Below are 20,886 nucleotides of genomic sequence, written 5' to 3'. Positions count from 1 at the left end.
CCTCTAAATCCACCATAAAAATTGATTTCTAATTATTACCTCTTTCTCCAAATTATATTACTTACCTGGAAGATCCTGAATCCTACTTAAACTGAGAATTCTGAAACAAAGTGTGCTTTTATTATGTCTTTTGGTAGTCGTTTTTGTACTGGAGAACAGATTGACTTTCAGAGATGTGCAAGTTAGATTCTTCCTAATCATCTACTATTTGTGTCTTATAAGCAGCTGAAGTGCTTTAAGTCTGCCCTAGTTCTTGCAGACTAAAATGGGGAAATGGTTCTGACCTTTTCTGTAATGCTTCATGAGATCTATTGATAAAAGCCAATTGCATCAAATAACAACACGCTATCACGGCATCTGGTTTTTACACAATGTTCATGACTAGCACCCTTTTTGTTACACTAACATGAGGATTACCTGTCTGTGATCGCACTGTCTCCGTACACATATTCATCTCAGAGAATGAAACTACATAAATCTAGAGCTTTTAACTTTTAGGGATTCGCATATAAAACGTTTAGCACGCTAAAGTAACATGCCCCAGAGAGGATAGTTTAGGACAACAGAGGCTTTAGTCCTTCTAAGATCTTGTTTCCCCAGAGCTACGCAAAGCTTCCTGGTTGAGCACACAAAGAAGAAGCTTGAACATACAAGCTATTTAGAGTCTTCCCAAAACTGTAAGGTTTCATTCCTAGAAATTTTTTTGATAACTTCTTCCCTCAAAAATGAAATGGGAAGAAGTATTTACTATTAGAATTTTTGCTGTGTTTTTACACTTGCATGAAAATGTGATGTATTTCACTCTTCTCTCTCAAATTTATTGATTTGAATCAGACATTTCATTTCTTCCAAATACTTCCCTGCTGCTATGTTTAGGACTCTTAACAGGACAAAGCTACTTTAGTTTCTAATTCCAAAAACTATCTGGGCTTTCCATCCTCTAATGGACCCTTGAAAATAACAAACTTCTGACACGTCCATAAAACCATCATGTCTGCTTTCTTAAATGCTGAAATTATATTTTCCACATGCACAGTTGATGATTGGCCACACATGCAGAGTTCATCTACACATCATGACCTGAGTCTATGATGAGAGCACTGACTTTTTTCCGCAGGACACTTTAGGAAGGTCCTGGCATCACTTCTTAGAGCAGAACATAACGTATCCTAGTTGTTTTCTGTTATAGCATCACATAACTCCATAAGCATATGGAAAATTATCAGGACTCTCTTCATCTGACTGTAGAGGCATACAAAGGCAAACTGGAGATCTATGTTCTCCAGATCCAACTTCAATTTAATATTTAAATACCTCAGTTCATTGCTTAAAATTAAGAGCATTATTTCATGGATATATCTGCAGATACACTGATCTGGAGAAGAAGTAAAATAAAGTACCTTTCTTAGAAAGGTAGAAATGTCTAAAACTTAAGCAATCTACAGTCCACTACAGACAGACAGAATGGGAGACTTAAAAAGAGTCCACTGACTTTTGTTTTTACCTTTTTCATATACTTATCTGATAAAACTGTTCCATGAAGTAGCAAACATGTATGTATTTGTACTAGCCCATAGTTCAAGGAAATACATGCCACAGTCAAAATATATCTTGTCTATTTATAATCAGGGTGCTAACTCTAAGAGGGAAGTGGTTGCTCTAACAAACAAATTACCTTCTAAAATAGTAGTTAAAACACAGTATGTTGTGTGGACAAGGGTATTAGATTTGATAAAATTAACTTGTCACTTAAAAAAAAAAAAAAGCTTTTGGTCTGAAGTGGCACTTAAAAATTAGTACATCATTTGGTAAGTAAAACTATGCCTATCTCCAAAGGTGGAAACTTTTATTACAGGTGACTGAATAAGCAATGTATCACAGAAAAGGAAGGTGCATTTTGTTAAACAACTCTCTACTCTAGAACTCCATGACCTGAGACTCAAAACCATGCCCAACACTAGTGTACTACCAGTGACTTTGCTGCCACAGTTATAGTTCTTAACATTAACGGCTAGTCCCCCAAAAGATTTACCTGTAGTTACAACCTGGCTGGGTTACGCCTCTTTACAAACTTTTAGCTGACATAATTAACTGTGTGTTAGCATTCATGTGCACTAGATAAGATGTCCCCTTAAATATCCACCTCACCAGTCCACCGTCTTCCTTCATGTCCCATCTAGCAGTCAGAAAAACAAACCAACCAACCTCCACCACTGCCTTATGCCACAGGGCAAGAGTGACTCATTTCCTTCTATTCTATTTGTAACCATTAATAGCCTATATTCTTGTAAGGTTGTCATTTCTTTGAGGAGAAATCATCTTTTAGTCTTGTCCTTTTACAGGAACTAGCATAGAAGGTTTGATTAGAGCTCCTAGGCACTGGGCTAATCTACTACTGACTTTGAAATAGGTAACTAACCATCGTAAGGTAGTACTTGCTCCAACTAAAATTAAAGCCGATTCCTCCAGAAGTGTCACACAAGTCAGGGCCCTCAGCTGAAGCGCTAAACCCTAGAGCTCTTCACATCCCATCCAGGAGCATTGACATGTGGCAGAACAGTCTTTGGGTTGTGCAGTGCAGGAGAGAAGGCTCTGCTCTGGTGCCTGCTGCTACTGGACTTGATCTCTCTCATATCAAAGCCTCTGGCCAACGACTGAAAACCAGCTAACAGGTCTGCTTGCTGGTCCCATAAATATATCAGTGCAATTAAAATGTGCACTAGCTTAGAGTTTCAATTTGTCTAGTTGATTCCAAGCCTACCTTGCATATGATGCTACTGCTACTTGCTAACAGGTAGTAACCTGAACCCACAGCAAGAAACTGAGCAAGTATTTTACATTTTTTTGAGTAAGTTTCAAAGTCAACATCAAATGTACATGCTTGCTTCTAAAAGTCAATAATCCTTGCTGGTGCAAACTAGTGCTGTAATTAGACTGCAAACTAAAGTCAAGGAGCTGTCAAGCAGAATGGAGAAAGAATGGTTTGCATGGGAGGCAATGCATCAGAAGAAGTGCATTTGAACTGCATCACTTGAACTGCATTTGAAGTATCCTGACAGTATTAAATAAACTCAAGTTCAAAAATTACAGTTATCCAAAAAACACACTCTGAAAAACTCATTAAATATCTGCAGTCTGGTGTTTTTTTCACTGATTTTAACAGAAGTTGCTTACCGCTTTCTTTCTCTGGAAGAAAATGGCAGTCCCTGAAGAGTATCATTTACTTTGTTTGAAACTGTCAGATACGGCCATTAAAAAAAAAAAAAAAAAAAGGAGGCAACCCATTCTACTGCCCAGATTTTTCACTGTTTCTTTTCTTAATATTGAAGAAGGGATACTAGAATGCTTTAAGAAAGCATGTGAGAAGCCAGTTTCATGTCATCAGTCATGAGTCTTCTTAAAAGGAAGACAGTGTGAGGGTTTAATCCCTCGCCCCAGTCGGAGGGGTGTGCTGGTGATCCAGTACATGCACACTAGTATCTTCTTGAGAGCAAATTACTTTAATCAACTTGTTCATACAGGGTAAGTTTTTACAGATCACTTGAAGTGCACTATAATTTTAGTTAGCTTGGCTTTCCTCCAACTTATAAAGCAAACAGAGGAATATGTGTTAATCACAAGACCAAAGTTTCAAGAAAACAGTGCAAGTACTCCATAGTCTGCACTTATTTCAAGTTATTTTTGGCCCATGCGGTCCAAAAGGCTTGGCACCCAAGTGCTCTTCCTTTCCTATGATCAACAACATGTAACTGGGTTTCAGGGAAAAGGAAATTTACAGAGGCAAGGCGTCTGCCAGACCACCACTACCTTTTTGCGAATTTGCATCCAGCCTGGATCTGGCAGAGCCAAGACTGGTTAGATTTTAAAGCGCACTGCCAAAGTCTAAGAGAGGAAAAAGGAACATAGGTTTGTACTGATTTGGGGAAAGTGGTTGACTGAGTAATCTTAAAAGTCTAGGAAGATGTAAAAATGATTTCTCCCTAATGATGCATATTTTCTGCCAGAACAAGCAAGTATTTCTAAATTCACTCAGAATTAGTTACTGAGATTCAATAACACTAACCATACCAGCAAAGTTAGAGAGCATGAATGAAACTCAGTGATGTCCCAAAGTGGGAGGAATTAATTATACAAATTAACTGTTATCAAACTCCTTGCTTAAGAAGCTGATGGAGAAGTGCTCACTAGGATTTTCAGAAAACTGTCAAGTGCTGAATAAAATATATATTTTAAACATAATGCGACTTGCAACCAAATATTGTTCTTATGAAAAGAGGACTATATTTAATTAGTAGCAGCATTTCTGAAGATCAAAAATGTTACTTCTCCCCAGTGGTCCAAAACGTCAAAGTTAAGAAGTGTGAATAATAAAATATTAAGTCAGTCTTTACACCATAAAGTCATTAGTACACACCTTCACGCAGTCATACAGCAAGTTTCAAGAACTGCCGCTTATCATTCCAGCTGCCAAACGCTTCCTTGCTACTCACCAGCCAAAACGAGGGCCCTTCTCAGGTTTCAGTCAAATATACAAGCCATAACAGCTATGAAACATTCATGCTAACTACAGTAAGAGAGAACACAGATAGAAAAGCATGCTACAACCCCAGCAGCGCAATCTTCTTCATATTTAAAAAGATGATAAAGATTACAGATTGGAAATATTACACGGACAATAATTCTACATGTTCAGGTATCAGCTTTTTCTTTGGTCCATCTGATTGACATGCATATAAATACGTGGGTGTGCGTGCACATGTGTGTATAAGAATGTATGTAATTTTTATGGTATGGTATAACTAACATTTCTCTAAAATTTCTGAGGATCAATTACTCTCAGGTTCCTTCACTTTCCTCCAGCACTCCCCCACACATTTATTTCTTTGGTAAAACATGGTACATCTGCCACTACCAGTAATTCCCAGTTACTAGTTTTCAAATGAAATACTAGTAAGTATTCTTTAACATACTTCTATTATTCCTTAATCCATCAGAAAACAGACAAAGTTTCTCTCTTCCTCCTCCTATATAACATCTTTGGGGAGTTTAGATAAGTTCCTAATTATTTGCTTTTAAGGAAAAGACAGAAGCTGAAATTTGTGTGGAGGGGATTTTTTGTAGAAAAATAACATATGACAAATTATGAGTTATTTTGATTTGGCACTTAAAATGCCATCCAGGATGTTTTCTGTAAGCAGCATATTTGAAACTGAATATTCAAGTACAGCAGAAATACCCAAGAGAAATTATGAATAAATTATTTTCTTTCTAATTACAGCATACTCACAATTCTCATTTCACAGCCTGCAGAAGTTCCCACATAACAGAGGATTAACAGCAACAAAAAGTTACTCAGTACAAGAATCATTACTGGTGAAGCTGCAGTAGTACTGGCCACAAAGTTCTTAGGGAAACGTTTCTGGTTTTGTGGGGATGAAGTATGGTCTGTAAAACAGACACTGGATGCGTTTGACATTAAGAGAGAAGATCACATCCCCATTTGTTTGCACTGTGGTCTCACAAACACAGAGGGTTTTTAAAGCTCTTTTTGAGACTTGTCCTGGCATCAGCTGCTGGTCTTGTTCCTTCCTCAGGAAAGAAAACATACGCCTTTTTCACAGGGTGGCATGAATCTGAAGTGGAAAAGGCTCCCTATAGCAAATTAAGAGTTAAATAGGCACCACAAAATTAGTGTGTTCAAACAAAAGGGAAGACCACCCCCCCCAAACACGCACATAAAATGCCCCCTCCCCCCTAAAACCCCATCACAGAATGTGGTAATAGTTAATTAGCCCATCAGCAGGCTATAATAAAGTCACTCTAAAACAAATATGTTAAACATCTTAGTGTACTATTATGCGTTCAAGACAACTTAGTAGTAGTTGTGTCCTTCTAGGTTCTCATGACCAAGACTTTAGCAAAAAACAAAAAACACAGCAAGAAAAAATTTTTCTTTCAATGCCCAGCAGATACAGACCAGGATGTTCACCTGAAGTTTCTCTGGGCCCACAAGAGACCCAGACTATCCCATAGCCTAGCCTACAGGACCTGCTTTATATATGAAAGCAGAATGCTGGACTTTTACCTCAAGTTGCAGATCAAAAATGTAATAGTGGGGGCTGAGCCACTGACCAAGCTTTCAAATGCCAAACAAACCCAAAATAACTTATTTTCTGGATGAAATGAAACTTCCATACAGTCCATCCTAGACAATTTAGGAAAACATTTCTATCCAGAAGTTAAAGCAAGCTTGACTTCTTTCCAGAACTCAGAGGCCCTTACTTGGTTCCCATAAATAGTACTCATGTAGGCTTTATGGCTACTTTTTCATACTTTTGCTTTAAATGCTAAATAAAAATTATGGGTGGTCACTGTTCCCATAACAAAGGATCAAAAGTTGGCACAAAATGAAGATCATATAGTCACTGCCCTAGCTGGAAAGAACCTAGTTTCTCTCATCACAAAATCAAAATAGTTATGTCAAATCGAAGGGTTGCTCATATATCACTATAATGCTGGAAGCCTATATTTTCGGAAGTGACCAGTGATTTTGGACAGTGAGCACAAGAGACTATAAAGAAAGACTTCATTTGCAAAACCAATCTTCTGGAAAAGCCAGACTTCATTATGATATATGATGTCAAAAGTGACAGAAAATCTAATATGCCAAAGTTGGACTATAGGAATTAGTAATGTAGTGCAAGAGTACAATCTTACTGTAAAAATATTTACAGTAAATCATAAATAAACCAGACAATAAGTCACACAACAGGTGCAAGTTTATGAAAAAACAGGTTTGTAAGCTAGTCATAATTATTTGCTAATTTTAAATGCTTACAGATGAAGTAAGCAGTCTCAGAATTCCATATATTAACTATACCTGTTTGTCCGGGAAACATTTTCTCATTTTTAAAAGAAATTCAAAATATCAGAGCTAACGTCCAACTACCTACTATGCTTACCAAGTGAAACTGAGAAATGTAGCACAGATATAAAGGAGTCAAAAAAGGCCACAAGCCATCTTCCTCCACTGCCTCACTTCCCATAATAAAAGTTTACTTCAGAACCATTAGTTCATGAATGAGGACTCTCTAAACCACAAGCTGTAGTAAGTCAGATCATTTAAATGCTAGACAGGAGAGTTTAAGATCCTGGAGGAAGTAAGGAAGGCAAGTAACAGACCCTGCGTTTCAGGTGAGCAAAGCCAGTTTGTCCAGGGACCCAACCATGGGATCCCATGGGAGACTGCCCTGAAGCGCAAAGGTGCTCAGGAGAGCTGGTCGGCCTTCAGGGACAAGCAGGGTCCATCCCAACACATGGGACAATAAGTGGGCCTGTGGCAGGAGGCCAGCTAAGCTGGATGGGGAGTGCCTGCCTGAGCCCAAACCCCCGAGGGAAGGGTGCAGGAGAGTGGGCAGGGGCAGAAGTGCTGCCCAGCTGAGGGGATGCTCAGCTAGAAACCACCATGGAACAGGAAGGGCCTCTACAGGTACCTCAGCAGCAGAAGGAAGACCTAAGAAAACAGGGACCTGCTGCTGAACAAGTTGGGCAAACTAGTGACAAAATACATGAAAAGGGTCAAGAGCTCAATCTCTTTTTTCTTTGGTCTACCTGCAAGGCACGTTCTCGGGGCCGAGCAACAGAGCTTGCAGAGAGAGGTGTTAGCTTCCAGGAAACTACAGCCTTATCCCAACCCCTGGAAAGAATATGGAGCAAATCCTCCTTGAAGCTATTTCCAGGGACATGAAGGACAAAAACATCTTTGCAAACAGCAAGCATGATTCCCAAAGGCAAACTGTGCTCAACCGACCCAATTACTTTTTATGATGAAGCAATTGTCTCTATGGATGAGAAAAGAGCAGCAGATACTGTTTATCTTGACTTTAGCACAGTTTTTGACACAGCCACCCTTAGCACTACTGCAGCCAAAGCAGAGAGGCATGGACTAGATGGGTGAACAACAGGGTTAGTGAAAAACTGGCTGGACAGCCAAGCTCAAAAAGCAATGGTAAATCAGTCAAAGTGAACTAGCAGCCAGTTATCAGTGACATTCCTCTCTGGTTGATCTGGACAATGGAAGACAACATGTCAAATTTAGGGATAATGCCAAAAGGGGAGAGCAATTGAGAAGCCGGAGAGCAGGAATCCTGCTCAGAGGGCCTCAACAAGCTGGAGGAGCAGGCTCACAAGCCTCATGAAGCTCAGCAAATGCAAAATCTTATAACTGGGATGGAATAACCCATTGCAACAATACACACCGGGAACTTGCTGGCTAAAAAGCAGCTTTGTAGCTAGGGGCCTGGTGGACAACTTGTTGAACACAAGTTAGCAAGGCATCCTTGCAGTGATGAAGGCTAGCTATATAGTGGACTTCGTTAGCAAGTGTGCCTGCTTGTCAAGGGAAGTGATTAACACCTTCTCCTTGACATTTCTGGGGCCTCAGATGTAGTGTTGTTCTCAGTTGTGAGCTCCCTGGTACAATAACATAGAGAGTTGGGGGGGGGGGGGGGGAGAAAAAAAAAGGAGAACATATCATGTACGAGAAAAGGCTGAAGGAGCTGAGTTTGCTCAAACTATAGAAGACTAATGGGGAGGAAGGGGGGAGTTTAATTGCTGTCTTATCTACCTAATGGTTGTGTACAGAGAAAAGGGAATCAAGCTCTTCTCAGTGGCGCATGGTGAAAGAAGAGGCAATGGTCACAAGTTGCAGCAAGAGAAATTCAAACTAGGTATAGTAATAATAATAAAAAATATAATAAGGGTCTTTAGAGACAAGAATAGGTTTGTCTAGAGAGGCTGCGGAATCTGTGTCTTTGGAGATTTTCGAAACTTGATTGCACAAGGCTCTGAGCAACCTGATTTGATTTTGGAGTCAGTACTGCTCTGAGTAAGAGATTGACCCTGTGCCTCCAGAGGTCCCTTCCAACTTAAATCTTTATGGTTTTCTTAAATGATGACATTACATGACATTATTAATATATCTCTATATACTGGTGATATATTCCATAATAACTGCTATTATGAGTAATATCTGCCCTCCACATGGAAAAAAATGGCAATCACAGGGTTCAAACAATCAAGAAACTCCTAAAAAGGAGTTATATCAATATCAAAATCAAAAGCTGTACGTGTGAAAAATAAAATTCAGTCTCTACAGAAATGGGAAGAGTTTGAAACAGGAATCCCTACAATTCATAAAATTAGTATTTCATGATTAGAAAGTTAAATTTATAACATCTTTCTTCATAACAAGCAGGATCTAAGTAAGGCAACGAAACTACTTTTTCAATGAGGAACCATCCTGACTATCATAATGCAATATTATACATGGGATCTTCAAGCTGACTGAAGAAGACTGCTTTCCCTCTATATAGGCTAGAAAAAATAATTAAGTGATTCTGAATTGCACGCACGTTCTCTCTCTCTCTCAATAACAAAATTATATGGTAAGCAGAGCTTGTGGGAAAGAACAAACAAAACTCCAGAGTACACAAATGCAGAGCAACCATACCCCCGTAATGTTTAGAGATGATCAGGCTGCATAATAAAACTGCATTTCCATGAAGTCTGAAAACTTTTCTGCAGAGCATCTACTTTTTCAAGGTTTAGATTTGTATAACAAAATAATCTGTGCAGAACTGATAACTGCTGAAATTCAAGAATTTCTTTGCTCTATCCCAATGCTTTGGATTTTGCTTGCAGCATATATATAACTACCTTTCAATTTAGATGACTGTTTGTAAAGTCAATGCCTTTGACTTTAGTCAAGGTGCTTATTCAGATCAGTGCTTGCACCCAGCAAACTACATCCTTGGGGACAGATAAGAGAATTCATCCTTTACCAAATGCACAAAGTATTTGGCTCTAATGTAAAACATTTTTATACAGAGAGCTACGAATACATCTCTCTCTCTCTCTCTCTCTGTATATATACACACACATACACACCCCTACACACGCACACACACCCACAAATACAGTGAATTTTTAAAGAAACTGCATGAAGAGGCTTAAGGGCTTTTCTTCAGAAAGGCTGTTTTTTGAAATGCCCTTTTTGATCTGTGATGTCACCTTAGCCCTTGGCAAGATCACAGACATTGCTATGAAGATTCAGTCCTGGTTCAGTGCCACGCTTCCTCTAGAGCACTATGGAGTAAGACATAAAAATATCACTCAACTTGCAGTTTGGCATTACACAGCACAGTTTTTTCCATGGTGGTTCTTCAGACAGTCTCACCAGAACAAAGCAAGCAGCATACAGCTTTGAAGTGTTATGACTTGTTAAATACATCATGGTTATAACTCTCCTGCTCTCTAAGTGATAATTAGGTTTTCTGTTACATGATGGAGGGGAGGGAGGACAGTCACTCCAAGTTATTAATATCTCTTTCTCTTCTTTAAGCTCTAGTTTAAAGAATCTAGTATTACTATCTAGGTCCAAGACAAAATCTGGAGTGCAGTTCTCAGAATCACAGATGGGTGGAGAACTACAACCACAGTAACAAGCAGCAGATTTCCCTACAGACAGCAGTATGGGCAAAGCTTTATTCCGAGTATCACCATTCAGTGTATCAACAGATGTCAGTACTCAAAGGCAGCGAGAAAACTGACAGTGGAGTTAAAAACTGGGTCTGCATCTGTGTGTGCATATCAGTGAAGAGTAAAATTGCTATCTCCTTAAGCACTACTCTTCCAAAGCAATTTTTTTTTTTCCAATCTTGGTATTCTTTTACACAAGCTACTTCCTATTTCCTTACAAAAAAGCAGTCCCTGAACAAAAGATGTTTATTATGCAGGGAGCTAAGCAAAAGGAAAATATGCAGATATATTAAAAATAAATACATAAAAGAATAAAAAGGCACCTCACAGTGGTCTGAATGCAATTAAAGAAGCAAGTCATACTGGTCTAATGCAATTTTATGAGAATGTTTTAAAAGCACACTCTGACTTTGAATAAATAATTGAAAAAGGTTTCATGTTGCCAAGCAATAAGATCATCCCTACACAATTTAGATAATGTAAATTTCTGGAAAAAAAAGTATCAGATATTGTTCCTTGCTTCTCTTTCCTTTCTACTTTAATCTTATGGATGAAGCATAATACTGCCTCTAATGTAAATGCAAACAATACATACTGTCACATGAGAACTTCAAGAAAGCATGTTTTTACACAAAAATTGTAACTTCTGCTTCTATCCAGCATCAGAGAAAAAAAGTCGATTCTTCTGAGGGAATTTTCAAAAAACACACAGGAAGTCTTTTAAGAGCCGGATGTTCCAAATCATTAGCTCATTCCTTGTACAGCAGCTTTTTGGCCCTTCACTCAATATTGCCTTCTCTGTCTCTTCCGATTTTCATGTCTTTTCTTACCCTCTTAGAGCTCCGTATTTAAACAAAGGGCCCAAGTTTCTTAGAAGTCAGACTTCCATCCACTTGCTTTATTTCTTAAACAATATAAAAGCCAAGGTACATATAGTTTCCAAGAGAGAGTGGGAGGACAAATGAAAGTAGATTTTACACTTGTAGTTACCTTTGCATAAGAGACTGCGTATCTCAATGCTCCCACAAGGGCTGTGAATGTTTAAGAGTTTTAAGAATGTAACAGCAGGTTATGTGCTCATCCAATCTGTTTGAAAAGCTTTTAAAATTAGAGGCATCAGAATGAGCAATACCTGTATCTTCATAAACACTAGCTATAAAATCCAATCAGCTTACTAAGGAGAATTATAGCAGGCTGTCATGTTATTTCATACAAGCATTTATTTGGTTGCAACTGAGTTCAAACTGAATATTCTGAGATGCAAGAAAGGCAAGGCTGGAGTTTTACCACCCCACTCGCCTTCCTTCAAAACAGCATTGGACCAGAGCATTTAATTTCAAGTATTGTTTAAAATGCTTAAGCTGGTGGCCTAAACACACTATCAAGGAGTCTCAGGCTCAGTCTGTCCCTGTAATAAACAGGGTGATTAACCACAGTTCAGCAGCAGCAGACCACAGCTGCCCATGTGTGGTCTTGAACTGCACTCCAAAACCCAGGTTTAGACTGACCCCAGCGAGCTGACATGCCCAAGCAAGAGATTCGCAGTGGATAAGAGCGACGACAGCCTTCATGCAGCACGTAGCAACAGTCCTTGGCTTAGCCGAGAGCAATTTGACCGGAGCCAGGTAATCAGGGCCTATTCTTAACCCTGCCACTGATACATTGTGTGATTGCCCGCAAGTCACTAGACCCCTCTCACCCCTAGAAAAATACACTGCTTTCTCACAATGGTGAAGTCTTCTGAATGCTATAGGAAAGGCTGCCAAGTACTCTGTTATGACAGTAACCGTTGTAACACAGTTCTGTAAAAGGGTGTCATTTAATCTGTTTCAGGTAGACATGTGCTTTATTACTCACCAATTATGTTTGCATGAGAGATTTGCAGGTCTGATTATAAAGAGTCAGGGAAAAAGAGGAAGCTAGAGACACTTCTTACAAGTACACACACACTCTTTATATTAGATGCTTTAAAAACCTCACTTTTTGGATAAAGAAAGTATTCACACACAGAAAAAATGATCCAGTATATTTAGTAACTGGTACATTGCCCATGTTGCTTAATTCATAGGCCAACCTATATAATTACTTTCTGCAAGCTTACAATGGCAGTTCTAGAAATAACTTAGACCACAAAACGCCTCAAAACTGAATGTCTAAAACACGTTAATAGTACAGTTTGTTACCAGAAATGCACAGTACAAGAACATTTTATCATCATTACACCACCTTAGACTACAGTTTATTGCCAGAGAAGTGCTGCACTGGCAGACAGCAGCGAACACCAAATGAAAGTCACTTTCTCAAAGTATTAGACTGTTGTTCTGCCAAATAAGTTAGGAAGATGTATATTATTTAATCTGTAAATAAAAGAATTGCATGCTAAGATATTCTATTTAAAGATGAAAACCACAGAAATTTACATCAATGCTGGCTCCACAAACTAAAATTGCAGAAAACGAACATACTGGAGCATTCTTATGGCAGTATATTTCAGAGAGCTTTCAGGGAAAGCGTATCTGTCCAACAGTCATACATGTTGTAATATAATGAATGAATGAATATAAAGAATATCTTTCATAAGTAGTGCTGTCTCCTGTCTGTCCATGATTTGCTTTCATAATTCTGTGCCTTCATTAACACGCAAAAAAGCTACTGAAGCCTGCCTATCTACCACACTAGCATTTTTCCTCTGAATGAGAGGCATTTTTCAGCCTTAATAGTAGATTTTAATAAACAAGTGGAATTTTTCTGCTTCAGTTTGCCTGAAGCATAGAACTACAGCCTTAAGCAGTTGTACTCACCAACATTATGATTTACTCCATTTCTCTAAGCTAACTGGCTGCCATAGGCTGCTATATAAATATTAAATACAAGATTACCACCATGGGAATCTAACTTGTGCCAAAATACAGGAGACATTCTATTTTAAGCTTTACCTCACCCCTTTTCATCACCTTATTTAATTTTCACCAAAAGAGTCTTGTGTGTCTGGAACTTAGGTTTTGCCACTACCTAAAACATGCACACAGTCTTCAATTAAAGAATAAATCATGTGCTTGATTTTTTTTTTTTTTTGAAAGCCAGATGTTTTCCAGTGAACATCTAAAGCCTTTTTATTTCCTCACAGTTCTAGAGGATCCAGTTACACATGACATTCAGTTAGTTTTGGTAAATTTACCCATTGAGAACGTAGACCAAGCCCGAACATATTCCCTTACATAAGAAAATGAAATATTCCTTTTAATCAGCTCACAGAGAGCAGGTAAAGGCTGACAACATGAACTAGCCATGGGAACTCACCCGGGTGTCAAAGTTTCATACTCCTGTCAAATGTGCACACTGTCACAGGCTGAGATATTCATCCATCTCATGATGGCGGTTCAAGTGAGACAGGCATTTTGCCTACCTGACAGAAACGTCAAGTCATTTGATTGAGGCTACCAGGTCCTCAAAAAATGGGGAGAACGTGGCAGGCCACCCAAGAGATTCACCTGAAACAAGGGGTTCCCAGAAAAGAGGACACCAGGAAGCAGATGGGACACTGACTTGGCAAAGGCTCTTCACTGCCACTGTAGCTAATTATCCATTACTGAGGCACTCCTGTGTCTCATGGCCAAAGATGTCCCAGTCCCACTCTCTGCCACAGCCTCCACTTTGCACCTGCTTCCAAATGCACCAGCCTAGCAGGGGTCAACTGCTCCGGTTGTGCCCCACAGAACCCGGTTGGCTCCCGACCCTGCCAGGCAGCAAACCCAACATCGGTGTGGGTGGGCAGCTTTCTATGGGGCTGGTGGGTTGAACTGGCTCTGCAAAGGGTCTGGCAAGTGCGTAATGGAGTCACTGCATCGTAGTCTCAGTTACTTGGAAGAAGCTTCTCTGCATCTTTGCTTAGGATAATGACAGGGAAGCAATTCAACATTATCATTTTGTGACATTTTAGATGCTATAAGATATCCTACCCCACCTCCAGCTGCCACTTCACAAGAGCACAGATCTTCCAGCAAAGCCTGGGAGAAAGTCTACAAGTCCCCTGAGGATTGCCATAATAACTTAGGCATATAAGATACCTATGTGCCATTTTGGATACCCTATATCTAGGCACCTAACTCATCTCCTTAGTCTTTTTTATAAGATCATTATTTAAAAAAAAAAAAAAAGTGCATCAGCAATGCTTTGCAGGAAGAAAGGCACTGTAAAACTCTCAAACTCAACTAGCAGATAAGAAAACACTAAAGATAATAGATAGGTGAATAAAGAGTTGGGGGGAAAGAAAACCCAAAGCCAAGATTCATTTAAACTTCATTTTTAACTCCTTTGAGAAACTGGGTGAAAGCTATAAGATGTCAACATTAAGGTCAGAAAGTACATTGAGAAAATGTAAAAAAAAAACCCCAAAAAACAAAAAAAAAACCCTTGCATCATCAACATATTGCCAGGAATCACTACCTCGCTAACTCATTACGTTACTTCCTTTACCTGCATCTTATTCTTAAAGAAATATACAATCAGGGAATGTGTCCTTTTGCATTTGAAACTGGGAACCACTCAACAGGTGCACAGCACCCTTTTTAAACTCTTCCCCTTCCCCTCCTACAGGGGCCCCACAGTCTTCCTCCCAATAAAAGCACTGTGAATTCCAGTAAAGGTGTTGGGAGCTTCAGTAATTACTGCTACTGTATTTTTTTTCCTATTCTCTGTTCCGAGAAAAGGAGTTGGGAGGCAGCAGCCTTCTGAAGTGCGGTGCTCTCACCTGCCACAGAAGGTCAGCGCAGTAGATTGAACCTTTGCTCTGCAAACGTCACATGGTGGAGATTCAAATTTAAGGGCAAAGGTAGGCCAGATCAGCTCCTTTAACAACTTCCTCCTTTCCTCCTGAAAGGAAGGGGTTTGTTCCTCTTTCTCCTTCCACCTGTTTCCGCCACACAGTACTGCTCCCCCACTACAGCCAGAACGAGCACTGAGTGGACCCTTCCATTAATCACTTCGACTCACCAACTTCGTAAGAAACCATCCAATTTTTTTTGCTCTGTTACTTTCCTGCTGGTTTAGTGAGTTGCAATAGCTTTACAAAGAGCTCTAGGGGATTCAAATCAAAGCAAAAAGTCATGTTTTTCACACCTCCACTGTCCGTAAGACCCCCAGCCCAGCAGCACCAGCCTATCGTCCAGCAGGAGAGCAAGTAGTGGAAGCGTGCAGGAAGAAGTATGGGGCCGATGGCCTTCTTTTGGTGGTGAGCCACGCCATGTTCACATCACAAGCCTCCTCCCTATTATCGGGGAGCTCCGATCACACCCACGTGCTGCTAGGTCAAGTGCATATTAGATCTCTGATTATTTTTTATTTCCATGCTCATAAGCATTCTTTTTTTTGTTTTGTTTTGTTTTTCCCCTTCAGATATTTCTGAACTTCTCTGCACATTACTAAGACTTCTTGCTTAACCCAGTGATTTCCAATTAAACTGCCACCACAGAAAACAAGTAATGTTGAAACTAAACAAAACAAGCATGTAGGAAGCTCCAGAATTCATGCTGCTAATGCAGCCTCAATTGGGTTCTTGCTTTAAAGACCGCATGAGGTAACTTTCAGCTGCTGAATCTGTTTTGCTGCCTCATGACTGCTGCACTGACCAGCTCAAAGGACTGATGCTCAGGAATGACGGTACAATTAGTGAATAAATCTCTCCCCTCCAGGACCTCTACCTAGTTGACTGCAATGGTTGAGAGGCGTGGAAGCAATTGGAGTGCTGGAAGGAACACAGAGCATGATCTTAGGCCATCGGATTCCAGTTTTCCAAGGATGCTTTTATCCTAAGGACATGTCTGAACAGCACCATACAATAACGTGTAGAGTATCCAGGCTTGCTGTCTGGTTCAAGAGCAGCACAGCTGCATTAGTTTGGTGCTCCACCAATGCCAATAGCTTGCTGTTCAGCAGGATTAATTAGCCTGAGCAGAGTGCTGCACTAATGTGATTATATTGCTTCTAGTACCTGAGCTAGCTCATTCATCCTTTTCAAGACCTTTTCTCTGAAATGAAAGAGTTCAGTTTTTGTTATTTTTCTAACACCTAAATAATTCGATCACTTTTTTCCCCTCTCTTCTCAAAAGAGAGGGATTGGACTTGGAAAAGATTCAAAGTCAGATTTCCCTAAATCAAACAGTGCATCTCCTGCCTCCTTAGCCTGTTCCCACCATCTCTGTCCTCTGCTAATCACTGCTTTAGTTCACATCAAGCTGCCACCTTTTCCATACTACCTATGCACTTGCAAGTCATCCCTGGTGTTATTTCTGATGTCACTGTGGTTGCAGCTGGACAACGGCAGAGGCTATTCCACTCACACGCCAAAATGTTGCCAGAGTCTCCATTTCCTCCCATTTCCCCTTTTTACAGATAGGGAACACGGGAAGCACTTGCTCGAAGGAAGGGCCTTCTAGTCTCTCTAGTCAGCGACAGTGAGTGACTGAAGGGGAATAACAACCACAGCCTCCTCATTAAGGTCCAGGGCTCCAGGCAGGACACAAAAACAGAGACTAGTGAGAGATGTTCCAGGTACCCAGACCCTGCTCCAAGGCTTGGAGATGTCAGAGCATTGCTGAACCTGCCTGAAGAGCTTAAGGACTAACAAAATACAACTCTTCACTGATGCTTGAAAGTAGCTGTATCGCTTTGTTGAAACCTTCCCGAAACATTTGGCCTGAGGAAGACAGTCAGTACAGGCAACATCAGGTCAGCCAGTAAAAAAAATTAGCAGAGTCACCAGCAACTGACAGCAGTTTTATAACAGGAAGTATTGGGCAAACTTCATTGCAGGCAGTACTGCCAGATCTCCTTTCAACGTCTGCGTGCAATTTATCATCTGAAGAGAAACAAAGCACGCATTAGTATCTAGTCTCTGGTCTGCACCCCTGCTCCATCAGGAGAGGCCCCGGGTAGCCCCGGAGGCCTCGCAGGTACACCGCTGGGAACACTTGCGACACACACATTCAGAACAGTGGCATTGTCTTACGGAGTGGTAAGCGGTGGCAGCGGCGCAGTCTCCACTGCCGCGCATTTCTGCGTCCCACTTCACCCACTTGTTAAACTCTTAGCAACTTTCTTATTTTTCTAGTCATTTGTGATACTACATTGGTCTCAATAGTAAAGAAAGTTCGAGAATTTTTTTTTTTTAAGGGGGAAATCTATTAAGTTTCACTTTTTTTTTTTTTTTTTTTACAAAAAGTATGCCACAGAAAAATAGCTAAAAGTTTTATAACAAAACTTAGTCAAGAAATGCCATGAAATAATAATCACAATCCATATTATCAACCACAAAACATATTAGTTAGCACCGGCTAGACTTCTAAACACTTAATTCAATTTACAGTTTATAATGGTATATGAACAAAACCTCTCTAAGCTCTCTCCTCCCCTGTGCTTTACACCAACATGTTGATGACATGGAGCTCTATGAGGACAGGAACGCAGGGCAGAACAACCTTTCTTCTTGTCATTCTTTTCCTTTAGAGTAGTCTGCTCCCCTCTGTCAGAAATACCCACAGGAACAGATTCAGAATTTGAGTCCTAATTATACGACATACATTATATAATTCAGACTCAAATTCCAGGCTCAAGAGTCTACAGAAGCAAAAAGATTCTTTAAGTTTGCACCACCAGCATGCAAATACAAGGCACAAGGAAAGGGACTTGAACTGGTAGTTTCCTCAATTTGCCTGCATGTACAGTTTAGTACAAAGTTCACACTTGTAGAAGTTACAGTTTAAAACTATTTCTAAAAACACTGCAGATTAGAATTACAGTTTGCCAGTAAAGTTACAATGTAAAAAAAAGTGGACAAAGGATTGGAAAGACAGGGAGAACAGCAACAAAAATGGCAATATATGAAACAATGGGTAGCTAAGAAAACAACAAGTTAACACTGAATAGGAAACACTGTTTTAACATCGGGGGAAAAAAAGAACAAAACTTGTTCTTCAGAAAAGAAAAAAAAAATCAAACCAATCAAGAAAGACGAAGTAAATGGTATGTTAAGTTCAGATACTGAATCAAGAGGAAAGGAAACTCCCAGAAGCAACAGAAACAATATTGAAGGAAACATACTGAGACATGAAGAAAATAAAGATCTGAAAACTAAGTGCAGTCTTTTTGTCATTTCCTATGCTTACACTGCCAGACATCTGGTTTTGGGTGTTGCTATATTGTCAGTGGCTTCTAGGGTGAAGTGGGGGAGAAAGAAGAGCAATGGGATAGAAAAGGAGAAAAAAAAATTGAAGAGGTACCAGGGTATGTATGTAGATAAGTATGTATATGCGCAGACATACACATACAAACATACAAATATATGCACACATACACACATATCTACATATACTAAAAAAGATAACTGGACTAGTCGGCACAGTGCTAGACCAGCAAAAGCAGTGGTATACTGAAGTTTTACCTTCTTCCTCCAGCTTATTTACTTGTTGCATCTGAGCGTTCCTCCATAGGGAAGCACCAGCTCTTTTATGCTACTGAATTCAGCACATCAGGTCTGGAGTCTCACTACGCTAGTTTTAAATACTTCTAGCATGGCAATTCAAGAGCACTGGAAAAATACTTTACGGTTACTTTTAATTGTTCTATATGCCTCAGGGAGGCTGCGTGTGGCTACAAACAAAAGAGAAACACTTTTAATACGTGGTCTGTAACACACATGCTTGAGAGTTTCTCCCTTCAAAATACCTTTGCATTGGCATTGATTGCTTATGACTGCTGCACAATTTGCTAACTCAGTTAAACTGATGAGAGGACTCCAGAGTCCAGATCACAACTTGAGATCTGTGAGAGCTTATTATTTGACATTTGGGTGATGCCAGTGCTCACTTTTCATACTACTGAACACGCAATAAAAATAAATTAGTCCAAATAAGGCTAACGATGTTTCACAAACACAGAAATACACACAAGTTTCAGCCTCATTCCTGTCTCATTTCCATCACCACAGAGCAGGAAACACGCGCTAGTTATTAATTCATAACCCCTAATCCCCGCAACCAGCTGAAATTGTCAGTTCGATGAATAAAACAGCCAGTAACGACAGGAAGTTGTACTATGCATCAGGCAAACTCTTCTGTCAGAAGAGGCCGATCAAGCCCCACTCCTGACAGTCTCACCTACGCTTAGTTTGGGGAACTGCTGTAATGAGAGGCTTGAAAACGGCCTCTGAACCAGCCGCGGGCGCGAACGGACAAGAGGTTCAGGGAACGCGTCACGACGCGTGACACAGCGCGGACGCTCTGCCGCCGCGGCCCGAGTCCACCGCGCTTCGCCGAGCACCGTCCTTCTTCAGACGGACCTTGCAGACCGCCGCGGCGCCACGGGGAAACCCGCGCTAGGAGCCCCCGCCCCGCGCCCCCCCGCAACAGCTGGGCGCAACAGCTGGCGGAGGCCGGTCGCGCGGCCAGCGCCGCCGGTGCGCGAGGCTGCGGCCGCGCCGTCGGGGCTGCGGGGCGCCGGTGGCCCCCCCCCCCCAGGCTCGCCCCCCCGCGGCGCCGCCGCCGCCGCCACGCACCTCTTTGATTTTGTCCCTCCGCTGCCGGACGGCGGGGTCGGCGGGCTCCTGCCCCACGGCGCCGGCGGGCTGGCGGAAGGGGCGCTGGGGCAGCCCGGGGGCGCCCGCCTCCTTCCTGCCGCGGGCGTCCTGCAGAAGTTTCTCCTTGTCCTGGCGGATGTCCCTGCGGATCTCCTCGGGCTGCTTCTGCAGCGTCTCCTTGGCCTCGCGCAGAGCCCGCTCGTGGTCCGCGCGGATCCGCGCCAGGCTGCCCGCCGCCGCCGCGGGGCCGCCGCCGGGCTGCGCCGGGGCGCGGGGCTGCCCGCCGGGCGGCGGCGGCGGCGGCGGCGGCGGCTGCAGGGCGGCCGAGTGGAAGAAGACGCCGCTGAGCAGCTTGGAGGAGTCGGGCAGGAAGAAGATGGCCCCGAAGCAGAGGGTGATGAAGGCGCTGAACACCAGCAGCAGCACGAACTTCTCCGTCAGCCGGAACGCGCCGGGCCCCGCCGCCTTCCTGCCCCCGGCGCCCGCGCCGCCGCCCGCGGGGCCGCCCAGCGCCCCCGGCCCCGCCGCGCTACCGAACAGCGGCAGCAGGCTGGCGGCGGGCATGGCCCCCGCGCCGCCTCAGCGCAGCGCAGCGCCGCGCCGCGCAGCGCGACCCGCCGCCGCGCAGGGACCGCGCCGCGCCGAGCCGCGCCGGCCGGGCTGGGCGGCAGAAAGTTTCCCCGGGCGGCCGCGACAACTTTTCCCTCCCCGGCGGCCGGGCTGGCCCGCTCGGCGTGTGCGGGACGGGCGCTGTCAGCTCCAGCCCATGCTGCTGC

General features: G+C 42.0%; 1 protein-coding gene across 1 annotated transcript in view; it reads right to left on the bottom strand.

Annotated features, from left to right (window-relative positions):
• MAN1A1 (mannosidase alpha class 1A member 1) overlaps positions 1–20,674 on the bottom strand; it is a 148,430-nt gene extending 127,756 nt beyond the window's left edge. Inside the window, exon 1 of the mRNA XM_067293796.1 lies at positions 20,090–20,674. Coding sequence (XP_067149897.1) covers positions 20,090–20,674 — 585 coding nt within the window. The remainder of the gene's footprint in view (positions 1–20,089) is intronic.
• Between the last annotated feature and the right edge of the window lie 212 nt (positions 20,675–20,886).

This window comes from Apteryx mantelli, chromosome 3, assembly GCF_036417845.1.
Source record: "Apteryx mantelli isolate bAptMan1 chromosome 3, bAptMan1.hap1, whole genome shotgun sequence".
NCBI classification, from domain to species: domain Eukaryota; kingdom Metazoa; phylum Chordata; class Aves; order Apterygiformes; family Apterygidae; genus Apteryx; species Apteryx mantelli.
This window is presented reverse-complemented; position numbering and strand designations above follow the sequence as displayed.